The 14,043-nt window shown below is 42.6% G+C and overlaps 2 protein-coding genes across 2 annotated transcripts in view; both read right to left on the bottom strand.

Moving 5' to 3' along the window:
* GLG1 (golgi glycoprotein 1) overlaps nucleotides 1-12,317 on the bottom strand; it is a 130,059-nt gene extending 117,742 nt beyond the window's left edge. The window contains 1 exon segment of the mRNA XM_070388726.1: nucleotides 11,838-12,317. Within this exon segment, the coding sequence (XP_070244827.1) occupies nucleotides 11,838-12,296 (459 nt within the window). The 5' untranslated portion in view covers nucleotides 12,297-12,317.
* Nucleotides 5,726-6,634, bottom strand: LOC102269822 (translationally-controlled tumor protein). The gene has a single exon (XM_005894334.3). The coding sequence runs from the start codon at nucleotides 6,617-6,619 to the stop codon at nucleotides 5,942-5,944; it is 678 nt and encodes a 225-aa protein (XP_005894396.3). The 5' UTR covers nucleotides 6,620-6,634; the 3' UTR covers nucleotides 5,726-5,941.
* Nucleotides 12,318-14,043: the final 1,726 nt, after the last annotated feature.

The following is a 14,043-nucleotide window of genomic DNA, read 5'->3' as shown; positions in this document are numbered from 1 at the left end:
CCTTCTCCTCCTGCCTTCAATCTTTCCCAGGATCGCAGTTAGAGCTCGCTCAAACTCCCGTCCTTCGAGTCAGTGATGCCATCCAACCAGCTCATCCTCTGTCGTTCCCTTCTCCTCCTGCCTTCAATCTTTCCCAGGATCGCAGTTTTTTCCAATGAGTCAGTTCTCATGGTCTTTTCCAATGAGTTAGTTCTTTGCATCAGGTGGCCAAAGTATTGGAACTTCAGCATCAGTCCTTCCAATGAATACTCAGGACTGATTTCCTTTAGGACAGATGGGTTTGATCTCAAACATTAGTAATTCTTATGGTTCAATCTGCTAGTAAAAACAAGCCAGAAAACAATGCTTAAAGGAGAGCTGGTAGTGGGGAGGGACAGTGGGCTGTGTAAAGGGAAAGATAACGAGCAATAGTCTGGGGCTGAAACTACTCAAATCACTGAATATAAAATCTTTGTCAACAAACAATATTTACATAAAAAGCTTGTAAACTCAACAGCTGTAACTTGGTAGTCTCTGGAAGTCATGAACTACTTGGCAGGGGAGGGGTAGCAAACAGTAGGCTGTAACGTAGGGAGCTAGTGGGAAGCAGAGCTGGAGAACAGAGAAGCAAACTGAGACCATATTTACTTCCTAAAGAGGAAGGAACCATATCCATCTCCCGACTTCTGCTTTCACTGCCAATTTCTCCTGCATCAGATGATATTTTCAAGTTGAAAACCAAGAGACAACCTTATAAATTCTTGAAACTTCTTATAATGATTTAAAAAAGAAAACCAGCAATTCTACACACTAAACGTTTTTTATCTATACACGTCAGTCAAGTCTTAATCTAGCAAATACGTTTTAAAAAGAGATTTGTGGAATTCTAGCTATTTCTAAACTATTCACAACTAACTCTACTACCTAATAACATCAGAAAGAAGGCTTACATACTGAAAATACCTTGTGCTGTTTTTAATGTATGAGTAACTTATGTATTTATACCTTAATATAGACTGTTTCACAGGCCAGCCAATGTTCCCACCTTAGCAATTTATAAGTCTTTACATTTTACTTTCCCTCTGAAAAGTTGCCAACTTTCAGGAAAATTTATGCGATTTTTATATTTATCTGGTCTTACAAAGGGCAAAAAGATAAGTATCAATGCCTTTTGTTTCTCAGCTGATAAAACAGCTATTTAGTCATTCCAATCTACAGAGTGAGGATGTTTTAAGCAGTACCATCTTAGGAATAGAATGTTTTTTTCCCCTCTCACATCAGAGAACAGAGATTTCCTTTGTCTTGATGGGCGATATATCCCAAATTTAGGCATCATTTAGGCCTAGAAAATGAAAGAACACTTGGTAGAACTGAATTCCTTCACCCAAGGAATTCACTCCTTTGCCTCCACAACCTCAAATTGTATACATTTTAAATACCTGGTAAAGACTCCATTAAAGTTTTGACCTTACTGCTCTTCAAGTAAGTTCAACTACAGCCTTTGCGAAGAAGTCTTGGATGGATTATATAAAAGGTATGGCACATGACAGTCCACGTTTCTCTTAAGACAGTGAACACACAGCCGTATCTTGAAGGCTGTCATCTGCAACAACCAAGGACCACTGATGAGCAAGTACAGTTGGATGAATATTTCAGTTTCTTTTTCATTCTCATCATAACCCTGTGGAAGTAGGTTTTATATCTCAACTTTACAGATAAGAAAAGTGGAAGCTGAAGAGAAATCTGTCCAAGGTCACAGTAGGTGCTAGGTGAGCGAGGATTTGAATCCGGACTGTAGTTTCAGAACCCAGTCTTCCCACTCACTCCACAGCTTCTCCTATGAAGAGCGCCACATGGTGAAGGGCCCTGACCAATTATTCCACGAGCAGTAGGTATGCTCAGTAGATGGCGTTAATTAACAAATGGCGGACTCTATGCCTGATTAAAACTCTCCACATCATCCCCTTTTCCTTCTCAAAGTTTTTATTCACTTCGTGTTGTTTATCACATTACGGAGCTGATTTGGCTGGCGTAGGAACTGTGGAAGTTCTGTACGTGACTTTCTAAGTTAAATTACCAATGAAACCTTTCTAGACATCAGAGCATTTTCTTTAAACATGATTTTTTAATTCTTTTTTTTTTGTAATTCTGCATTTGAATTGATTTATAACATACATACATTCCCCTGGTTAATTTCTCTCACATATTTCACTTCACTGTTTATCTTACGATTTAAAGTATGCATCACATATGTTTTTTATTTGTTTTTAAAGGAACACAAAAATGTTTTAAAGAATTTGTTCTATTTCATAAGGATATAGATCCAGTACCCATTTTCACTATGACTCTCCCTACATAGTTATAATGTTATTCAATCCTTCAACAGGAGAATTTATAGGTTACTGTAAGCACCATGCAACTGATCTAATTTTCTAACTTCAGTAAAATTATTAAAGCTGAGTGAAAATAAATGCCTGGTTCTCTTAATTCATTGTTTTTAGATTCCAGTCCACACTTCTTGTTCTCCACACTCTATTTTAATGCAGATACAAGGGTAAGTACTGGCACAGTTCTGAGGACCATCACTTGAGATTCTTTTTAAGTTTTAAATATATCTAACTCAACCAAATAAAGATGAGTCACTTACTGACTTCCAGTTTTATGAGTTTAGCTCCTCTCAATCTGAAGGAGCTATTGTACCCCTGACAACTCATAAATTCAGCATGAGGAAGATGACATCCATCCATTAACCAGATCAGCAGGCACTTTAAGGTGGCTAAATTAAGAATTTCATGATATGAACAACCAATTTAAGAATGAGAAGCACTGATGGGCTTTATATGGATTCTCCCAATCATTTTCTCCACCATATGCTCGTAGAATTTAATTTATTCTTCTCTTATGCTACTTACTACTTTATAACTTGCATTATGGTCTTAATAAAGATATCTTTTACTTCTTCCAGGCTGGTGTTGCCCAATAGGAATATAATAGAAGCCACATATATTATGTCTTCTAGTAGTCACATTGAAAATTAGAAAGTGAAACTGGCTTTAATAATGTTTTTAACTCAATATACCCAGAATATTCTCATGTGAACAGTAATCAATGTAAAAAGAGATGAGACTCCCCTGGTGGTCCAGTGGTTAGGACTCCACGTTTTCACTGCTGAGGGCCGGGGTTTGATCCCGGGTGTGGAAACTATGATCCCCCAGGGTGTGCAGCACGTCCCCCAACAAAAACTGAAATAGTTTATTTTCCTATGTGTGCAAAGTCTTCAAAATCAAGTGTGTATTTCACACTTACAGCACATCTCAACTCAGACTACTCCTATTTCAACTGCTCAGTAGCTACATTTAGCTGGTGACTATCACGCAGGACTACCACAGGGATGGGGGAGGGGTATGAGCCATTTTACAGTTGGACAAGACTTGCTTTCAAATCTTAATTTCACTATTTACCGGCACTGAGGCAGCTCCCTCATTTAAAAAAATAGTAATCACTGAAATAATCCTAATGATACATTTTTCATAAGATTAAATGAGATACATAACACCTAGAAAACATCCTGTCCCTTAGAACAAGGCAAACAAAATCCCTTGGTAAATGCTACTATTATCATGTGTTTGTAGCTTTTAATACTAAGCACAGTGAGTTGCACATAGTATGCATTCGGTAAATGTTTGCTGAAGGAAGAGAAATTACTTTGCACATTATACAAGTCATCTTAACGGCTTCTCTTTAAAATACATTTCTCCTATAAGCAGGAGAAATTTTCTGGGAGGATTGTTGCTAATGAAATTTGTTTTGAACACATTAGAAGAAATGTACAAAGAGAATGAACCATCTCATCTCAGGACTGTTCTTTATTTTCTTCCAAAGAACAATGAATTATTAAGCACCTATTTACGGGAAAGCATTCTTATCAAGAGACTTCTTAAAAAGTTCATTGCATAAGTGACTGTGCTATTTTACAAGCAACTCAATTATCTGCAGGAATATTTTTATCTCAGGTTGGGATAAAAACACACCCCATTTCTGGGCTTTACAGTGGTGCAAGCAAGACCCTTTATAATCTGGACTCAAAAAATTCTCACACTCTCTACTTGAGTCAGTAGAGTCTCTTTAATTTCTCGAAGCATCTTTCCTTTTCACCTGTGCTTTTGACTCCCTTGCACATGTCTCATATTCCTACGGATGACAGAATCACCAAAGCTAAAAGGATCTTAAGTGATAATCCAGTCTTCCAAAGCATGTACCATATGTGGAAACAAGATGACTTTAAGTGGTATGTGTTATTATTGCCTACTTCAATGGTCATATATTTTGTTTACTGTAAAAAAAGAAAAATATAACTAGCACATCAAATTCAAGAACTCATGTAGGGAGTGTCCTGGTGATCTAGTGATTAGAATTGGGCGCTTTCACTATCATGGCCCAAGTTCCCGCTGGTTGGGGAACTGAGATCCTGCAAGCCATGTGGTGGGACCAAAAATAAAATAAAATTGGAAGAAAAAAAAAGGAACTCATGTATATGTTCACTTAAACTGTCCCTCAGTTCAGTTCAGTCCAGTCGCTCAGTAGTGTCCGACTCTTTGCAACCCCATGGGACTGCAGCATGCCAGACCTCCCTGTTCATCACCAACTAACTCCCAAGCTTGCTCAAACTCATGTCCATCAAGTCAGTGATGCCATCCAACCATCTCATCCTGTGCTGTCCCCTTCTCCTCTTGCCCTGTCCATCACTACTTAACTGTCCCTCAGTTCAGTTCAGTCGCTTAGTCGTATACGACTCCTTGCGATCCCATGAATCGCAGCACGCCAGGCCTGCCTCTCCATCACCAACTCCTGGAGTTCGCTCAAACTCATGTCCATCAAGTTGGTGATGCCGTCCAGCCATCTCATCCTCTGTTGTCCCCTTCTCCTCCTGCCCCCAATCCCTCCCAGCATCAGAGTTTTCCAATGAGTCAACTCTTCACATGAGGTGGCCAAAGTATTGGAGTTTCGGCTTCAGCATCATTCCTTCCAATGAACACCCAGGACTGATCTCCTTTAGAATGGACTGGTTGGATCTCCTTGCAGTCCAAGGGACTCTCAAGAGTCTTCTCCAACACCACAGTTCAAAAGCATCAATTCTTCAGTGCTCAGCTTTCTTTACAGTCCAACTCTCACATCCATACACGACTACTGGAAAAACCATAGCCTTGACTAGACGAACCTTTGTTGGCAAAGTAATGTCTCTGCTTTTGAATATGCTATCTAGGTTGGTCATAACTTTCCTTCCAAGGAGTAAGCGTCTTTTAATTTCATGGCTGCAGTCACCATCTGCAGTGATTTTGGAGCCCAAAAAAGTAAAGTCTGACACTGTTTCCAGTGTTTCTCCATCTATTTCCCATGAAGTGATGGGACCAGATGCCATGATCTTCATTTTCTGAATGTTGAGCTTTAGGCCAACTTTTTCACTCTCATCTTTCACTTTCATCAAGAGGCTTTTGAGTTCCTCTTCACTTTCTGCCATAAGGGTGGTGTCATCTGCATATCTGAGGTTATCGATATTTCTTCCAGCAATCTTAAATTCCAACTTGTGCTTCTTCCAGCCCAGCGTTTCTCATGATGTACTCTGCATATAAGTTAAATAAGCAGGGTGACAATATACAGCCTTGACGTACTCCTTTTCCTATTTGGAACCAGTCTGTTGTTCCTACTTAAGGGTAAAAAAAAGTGGTGGTATGATTTTTTTTTTCCCCCAATGAGTTTAAATGTGTTTTATTTTTAGACAACCTACATGACACGTTTTCTCAAAAACAATGCCTCCGCTCCAAATAAATCAACGTTCAAAACAAATGAAGAGCTCGAGATGACATCAGTCCCATCTGTCTAAGTCCTGGTGTTGTGTGGATGAAAAGCAGTGGCCAGCCAGTTATGACGACAGGTGATTGATCCAAAGTAACTGCCAACTTTGTTAACATGTTTCCATCTCTAAACCATCCTTAAAGAAAATCATATATGGGGTTACACCATCCTCACGGTAGTCCAGCAGAGCAACCATGCCATCTGGATTCATGTTTTCACCAATAAAGAACTGATAGTTTTTGAAATTAGCAAGGATGTGCTTGATTTGTTCTGCAGCCCCTGTCATAAAAGGTTTTACTCTTTCTGGTCTCTGTTCTTCAAGTTTCCCTTTGATTGCCTTCATGTAATCTTTGATGTACTTCTTGTAGGCTTCTTTTGTGAAGCTGGTTTCCTGCAAGCGATGGTTCATGACAATATCGACACCAGTGATTACTGTGCTTTCGGTGCCTTCGCCATCGGGGCCTTCAGCGGAGGCATTTCCACCAGTGAGCGAGTCATCGATGTTACCCTCTGTCCTACTGACCATCTTCCCCTCCACCTCCAGACACAGCCCGTCTGCGACCTCCCGGATCTTGTAGATGTCGGAGAACATCTTGTCATGGCTAATGAGGTCCCGGTAGATGATCGTGATGGCGACTGGAGGGAGGTGACAGCGGCGCTGGCTTAGCAGGAGCCCGGAGCTCAGAGCCAGCGCAGTGCGGCCAGAGCGGGGCTGGCAGGGAGGGGAGAGCGGGCGGAAAAGCGGTGGTATGATTTTTAAGCCAAGAGTAGCAGAGCTGGGCTCCATCCAAGTCTAAATCCTAGTTCTGTGCTCTTTTCATTGCTCTAAAGGATTCACTGCCCGTGTAACATGCAGTGATGAACACTCTCTTATACAACTGTTTCCTGATCACAATCCCATTTATCAAACCAACTGTAAGCAATGCTGGTATCTTAAAATACTAGTGCTCTCCCACTATGGTAGGTGCATAACAGATCAATAACACCTTGATTATGTGGTTAGAGTGCTTCCAACCACTGAGAGTCAGCACAGGAGGCAATTCCATGTTGGCTCAAACAAAATCATAATATATCCTAAAGTCAAACAGTGTTTGGATTAATTGCTGTTTGCATTATTCATTTCACTATTTTCACCCATGAATGAACAAGATGGCACACACATAAATTCTACAAACTATAAAATACATACAGACAGAATACACAGGAAACAATTCATATAGATGAAATAAAAGGGATCTCGAAAACTAAATTGTACACGTGAGGAAACTGAGACTCAGTGGTAAAATGACTGGCTCTCCCTGGGGGCTCAGTGGTGAAGAACTTGCCTGCCAATGCAGGAGATGCAGGAGACGTGGGTTCAATCGCTGGGTCAGCAAGATCCCCTGGAGAAGAGAAAGGCAACCCACCCCAGTATTCTTGCCCAGGAAATCCCACAGACAAAGGAGCCTGGTAGGCTACAGTCTATGCGGGTTGCAAAGTCAGACACGACTGCTGAGCGCGCACACACTTCCAAGCCCAGTCCAAGTTTGGAAAACTCCAGTGCAGTCCTCTTATCTTCTCTTTTCACAACCGATGGCTGGATGCAGTAATCACCCAGAACCTAGAGGAGGGGCCTGGGATGAGAGAGAAGGGGCCTGGTACATGAGTCACTACAGAAAGAGCATAAAGTGTCGCTGCATGAATGGAACGAAGAAGCAGTCCTACGATTAGTTAACAGCAGTGCCAGCTCTAGCCCTGATGTACTCTTCGTGGTGCTCCACTGAGTCAATACAAATAGTAGGGGATACATTTAAATTCTTCCACTATACAAATTGTGCTGAAGGTAACACGGAATCTGAAAATCTTTTCATGAAGCAAAACCCTACTTGTAATGGACTCAGATTAGTATTAAATTAGCTTTGTCTCATGATGTCGGTCCGTGCACCTGAGAAATCTATACAATACTCCAATGCTAAGAGGCTGCTGCTACCCAGTTGTTCTTGGTAGTGAGGAAAAGAGAATTCTAATTCCAGGCTACCCTTCTCACTTTGTGTCCATTTATGAACCCCCGGCATTCTCAACAGCCATATACTAATTTTCCTAGCTGCAATCATCCATGGCAGATTAGAAAGCGTACAACTTTGAAGTCAGAGAGAATTTTCTGAATACAAGCTTTACCACTTAGGTCAGGATATAACACTGGACAAGTTACTTCATCTCTCTGAGTCTGCTTCTCAACTAAGACAATAAGATAACACTACTCACCTCACAGGATAAACAATACAGATACTGTGGCCTACTATCTTAGGATACAGTTAAGAGAAAGACTACGAATAGAAAAAGAAAATGCTCACCTATAAGTCAAAGCAGGTTTACACTTTGTAATGTAATTCCTCTTCAATATATATTATAGTCCATCTTAAATAAATATTTACAAAGCATTCACTCTGTGCATAGAAAGTGGTCAAAATGTATAGCCTGAAACTGATACCAAGAAATTCAGAAGAAATACTCATAATGCTTTTATATTGGCTAAGCTGTGCGGCACAGTTCTCAAGCCAAGAATCAAACCTGTGCCTCCTGCATTAAGAGCAGGGAGTCTTAACCACTAGACAGCCAAGGAAGTCACCATAATACTTCTAAATACTAAAAAGTAACAATCAGGTTCTGGTTTTATCTTGTTTTAAGTCCTTATCAGAAACTTACACTGAAGCATTTATAAATGAAATGACATAGTGTCTGGGACTTGCTTTAAAATACGCCATTCTCCCAAGCCCTGGGATTAAACAAAGTGGGGACAGTTTAAGCTGGGAGTCATCAAACTATTCTCGCTACTTCTGTTCATGTATTAGAAAGCTTTTGTTTCTTTTTTAAAAATCTAACAAGAAAAACTAAGAAAAACTACGCACATCACTAATAAACTTCTAAAGAATCAACATCTCCATGTGAAACTTCTGTCATTTCAGCCAAAAATATATAAAGTATTTTAAAATTACTCTCAACATAAAGCATGTCTTTTTTATCAAACATTAAACTAGACAACAGTACCTCCTCTTTCTTTGGTTTACTTCTCCTCTAACTGCCAGGACAGCCCAGGGTATATTTCTCCTTTTACTTATACTAGAAAGTATATGTATGTGAACTAGTTATATATTCTTTTAACTAGAACTACTGCTAACTACATACAGAAATACACACATAACCAGGACTACTATTCCATCATTACTGCTAATATACCCACTATGGAACAGCAGGCCCATTGGGTATACTTGACCTTTTAAAAGGCATGACTCATCTGAGAGGGTTTAAAAAAAAGAAAGAAAAATCCCCCACAACATGTATCTTCAAAATAGTAACTAAAAAAACTGAAAAGTTGTGAACTAATCTTAGTCTATATGCTGTTTAACTTATAGTTTACACATAAAATTTTAATTTGCTGGCATACCATGCATTAGACAAACTGTAAGTATCACTGAAATTATTTAAAGGTAACTATCAGTTCAGTTCAGTCACTCAGTCGTGTCCGACATTGCGACCCCATGAATAGCAGCACACCAGGCCTCCCTGTCCATCACCAACTCCCGGAGTTCACCCAAACTCATGTGCATCGATAGTCGGTGATGCCATCCATAAATACCTTCAAATAGATTCCGTAAGTGAATTAATACATAACTTTGAACACTAAAGGGAACCTTAAAATATTTGAACTTAAGACTTAACCTAATACCATATACCCATGCTACTTCAAAATAAAAATGTGGTTTACCACACTACCATTTAAATAGTCATATGCTTTGCATCTTCGAAATACTAACAGCAAGAACACAGAGAACAATCTTCCCCCAAATAAGTATCCAAAGGAATAAAGAAGCACAAATGTCTGCGTTCCTATCAAACAGTCCTACATACCAAAAAGCACATACAAAACACGTTCCATACTTTCATTTCAAATGTGCCTAGCTAGTTCACTTTCTTATATGCTTTCAAACGCATAAAGTAGATTTAACTAATTCTCTAAGTGGAGTAAAATTTCTTTTTGCTGTCTTTAAAGGGAAAAAAAAAAAGTAGTTTAAAACTAGCTCCACCTCTTAAAGAATATATATAGTTGTTTATGGTACTATTCTTTCCATTTTTATGTATATAAAATAGGAGAAAAAACAACAACAACAACAACTGGAAATTTGGAAAAAAACTCGGCGCTCCAAAAGCCCCCTCCTTCAATTCACATGACATCTTTTCTTCCATAAAACAGACGCCATTAGTTTACTTCACTTTCAATCAGTCAACACTATTTACTGAGTCTAGGCACTGAATTAGGTACTCTGGAAAGCTACAAAGGAAGTGCAGGACCTAGTAACTACCTTCAAAGAGTTTAAATAACATCCCCATAAAGGAAGGAAAATGTAGTCACCAAAACAATATCCCTGCTGAGAGTCTTATACTCAAAGGTGGAACTACAGGCACTACACTTTCCGGCCAGGTTTTTTACAGGAAGTAATGCAAGAAATACAGTATCTACCTAACTAAACAGACTCCAAAAGTGCTCAAATCTGTTATTTATGGATTATATATGCTGCTACACACATCTACAAGCATGACAAAGGAACACTGCTCCTGTGAGTGACAGAATCCACATGTCCCTAATACATGTCAAGAAAGATGTACTCCTAGAAAGGGCCACTTTCCCTAATAACATCCTGTTTCTGCTACAAACTACTCACCAAATGTTTGGTCCCCAACATTATGATCCTAGTTTGAGAGAACAGCATGTATTTTATATCCTCAAAGGCCAAACAGAAAATTTCAAGAAGCCTGACACAGTTAAGAATCTTAGCTGTACTGACTAGAGGAGTAGGTGAAGAATAAAGAACAAGTGATTCTTTTTCTAATTTTCCAATTGTAGATAAGTCATCTAAGGCCCCACATTTCTGGTGGCTCTAGAAATTTCCTTTCTCTCTGTCCCCTGAGCATGTATATCTTTTCCTCTTGTGAATTACTCTGTATGGACTACCAGGGCAAATATCACAGTGGGATGGGGGGGGGGGAACTGCCAAGACTAGCCTTTTTGTACAAACCAATGGTATTCCTGTGACCATGAGCATCTTAGGCAATTCTGATAAAACTTTTCCAAATAAAACTGTATCAAGCAGTGGTTTCATTCTACTTGTCAACTTTTGGGCCTTTTATATGTTTAAAGGTGGGGGGGGGGGAAGTGTCCCTACCAGATTTGCTCCCAAACTTTGATAACTGTCAAAAATGCACTTAACGTCTGCAGCATTAAATATAGAGAAGAATTCTGTGTTACTAAACTGAATGGCATCAAAGAACATCAAACCAGGCATTAAGAGGTACAGTCAGACAGGAAAAAAGATCTGAAAGCAAAGACCTCACAGTCCAGCCTCAAATGCTGCCTCGACTTTTCAAGCTTTGGGACTCTAAATCATTTGGAGTAATAGCTTACACTTGGGATTTATTACAAATTGACCAAAAGACGTGAAGGAAAAAAGAAGAGCATATATTAGTTTCAGCAGCTGGTAAATAACAGCAATTTTTGAATTACAGAAGAATAGGGTAACGACAGTAAATCTGGCTGCAGACTACAATACACATCAGAACAGAACCCGAGCTGTCCAAACATTATCTACTGCCAATAAACAGCAGGGCATTCTTTACCAGCTGAAGTACGCCAACCATTTTTCACGTTTTAAAAAGCTGCTACAAATTACCCAAATCGAAAAGGGTGGCAAAATCCTACACAGGTCTTCACCGAGGAGCCACCGCGCTTAGAGCATCACACAAAAGACCGGAGCAAACAGACTCGCTCTGGGCCTCGGCCGACGGCGGCCGGGAGCCGGAGTGGGCGTCCCAGACCCCCGCCCGGGAGCGAGTGAGGGCTGGGGGTGGGGTCCCCTCCCCGGAGCGCGCCGGGGAGCGGGCGGCCGCGCAGAGGAAGCGAGAGGCGCGGCCGCGGCTGCCCAGGCCGCCCGGCGTCCGCGGCGGCCAGGCCTGCCCGCCCGGCGCCTCACCTCTCGCACGTCCTGCAGGCACTCCAGCACCGCCAGGTTGTTGCTCCAGGTGTGCTTGGGACACACGCGGCTCACGTCCTCCCGGCAGGACTCTTCCTCCGCCAGCTTCCAGCCCCCGCCAGACCCGCCGGGCCCTGCTCCGCCCCGCCGGACCGGAGACCCGCCCGCGGGGAACGGCGGCTGCTGCTGCTGCTGAGGCTGCTGCTGCTGAGGTGGCTGCTGCTGCTGCTGCTGCTGCTGCTGCTGCTGCAACTGAGATGACTGAGGCAGCAGGAGCTGACCCGGCAGCACGCCGCCTCCCGGCTGCGCTCCGAGGGGAAGAAGGTTGCTCCCCGGGCCCGGGCCCTGGCCGTGGCCACCCGGGCCCTGGATTTTCTGCGCGCCGTCCGCCGCGAGCAGCAGCAGCGGCAGCGCCGCCGCCAAGCGGAACATCCTCAGTACACGTCCACACGCCGCCATCTTGAGTCCGCGGCGAGCTCGACGTGCCCGCCGGCGCCGCGTATTTAAATGAGGGGGCGGGGCGGGGCGGGGCCGGCTGGGTCCCTCCGAACCCCTCCCGCCGCGCGGACCTGCCGCTGGGCGCCGAGCGCGCGAGCTGCCGCGCTCTGAGGGCCGGCGTCCTGGACCTCGGCCGGCTAGAGGGCGACGCTGGGCTTCCCTGGCGCTCCTTCAGATCCCTGGGGAGGGCCGCTTTGCCTAATTTCCTTGGTTGTCCGTCACCGAAGGGAAAAAAAAAAAGGATTGGGATTGCCACAACCAAGATGGCCGGTAGAGTGTGTCACCCGTTCTTTGACTTGAAAGAAAAAACTTTATGTGTAGAGGTGAGCCTTACACGATAAGGTGTATTCCGATATCTAAGAACCTCTTCTTGCACTTCTCCCTGCTTCCTTCCATCTGCCTCAGAAGCTTCTCTTACCCAGAGTAGAAGGCAGCGCGGAATCAGGCTTAGGAGCATTGGTTCCAGAAGAAAGGGCCCGTTATTCTAGCTCTTGGCAGACTAGACAAACCTTTTAAGTTCTCTGAGCCTCCTCGTCTGAGAAGGCAGAGGAGGAACTCTAATGTAAAGTATAATTGTGAAGATTAGAAATAAAGTGGCTGGCCCATGATATGGGATTCAAAAAGTTACAACCAATATTGTGAATAAACCGGGAAACCCTTTGTATCTGAGCCAGATTTTAAGCCAGAATTTAAATCCACATTTCAAGGAGGAAATAGCAAAACATGCTGAGGCCTCAGGTTAAGTCTGTGCCTCGGTAATTGGCTTGTTGTCCTGCATGCAGCATCTTTAGCAGCACTATAGGTGGGAATGGTTGTTTCACTTCTCACAGTCCCCCTCCTTCTCCACAGGAGAGAGATACCTTCCCAAAGCATCTTCACATCTATTGTGTCATTTGAGCTATGCATCAGGCCTGAGTTGGGTTCTCACTCAACTGAAGAACGGCAGAGATGGTAACAGTTCTGCACAGCAGGGTTAAATGTCCTGCCCATGATGAACCTTGCTAGCCTGGAACCAGAACCCCTGGCTTCTCACTTGGTGTGGTGCACTTGTATCCCACCCTGCCGATATACCATGGTGGGGAATAAGGGCAGCTTGGGACATGTGATCCCCACTGGTCATCCATGTTCACAAATGCAGCTTCTGCTGTCCTGACCCACAAATGGGCAGTGAAGACTAGAATCAACTAGAACCTGAGAAATTGGGTGGGGGATCATGGACTCCGTAAGGAACCGCTGAAACTAAGAATATTTTTGGGGTACCAACTGCCCACTGTGGCTGACACAGGCCTCTATTTTTAGAAATGAGGGCATGTCCCAGACATTTCTACCAAAACTTCCTCAAGCTACTTCTGTAATGTGGTCCTAAGCATTAGTCACTCAGTTGTGTCCAACTCTTTGCAATTCCATGGACTGTAGCCCAGCAAACTCCTCTCCAAGAAATTTTCCAGGCAAGAATATTGGAGTGGGTTGCCATTCCCTTCTCCAGGGAATCTTCCTGACCCAGGGATCGAACCCAGGTCTTCTGCATCACAGACAGATTCTTTACCATCTGAGCCATGAGGGAAGCCCCATATGGTCCTAAGGCTATGGCCAACTTTGAACACTGACTGAGATAGTCCAGGGTAGACCAGATAAATGTATATGTTCCTTAACAGATAAGTAGCATAGGTAAGTCTCAGGCAGGCTAGATACCTGAAGTTCTTGAAAA

The sequence above is a fragment of the Bos mutus genome, chromosome 18 (genome assembly GCF_027580195.1).
Source record: "Bos mutus isolate GX-2022 chromosome 18, NWIPB_WYAK_1.1, whole genome shotgun sequence".
Classification (NCBI taxonomy): Eukaryota; Metazoa; Chordata; class Mammalia; order Artiodactyla; family Bovidae; genus Bos; species Bos mutus.
The sequence above is the reverse complement of the archived record's forward strand: the minus strand, read 5'-3'. Positions and strand labels throughout refer to the sequence as shown.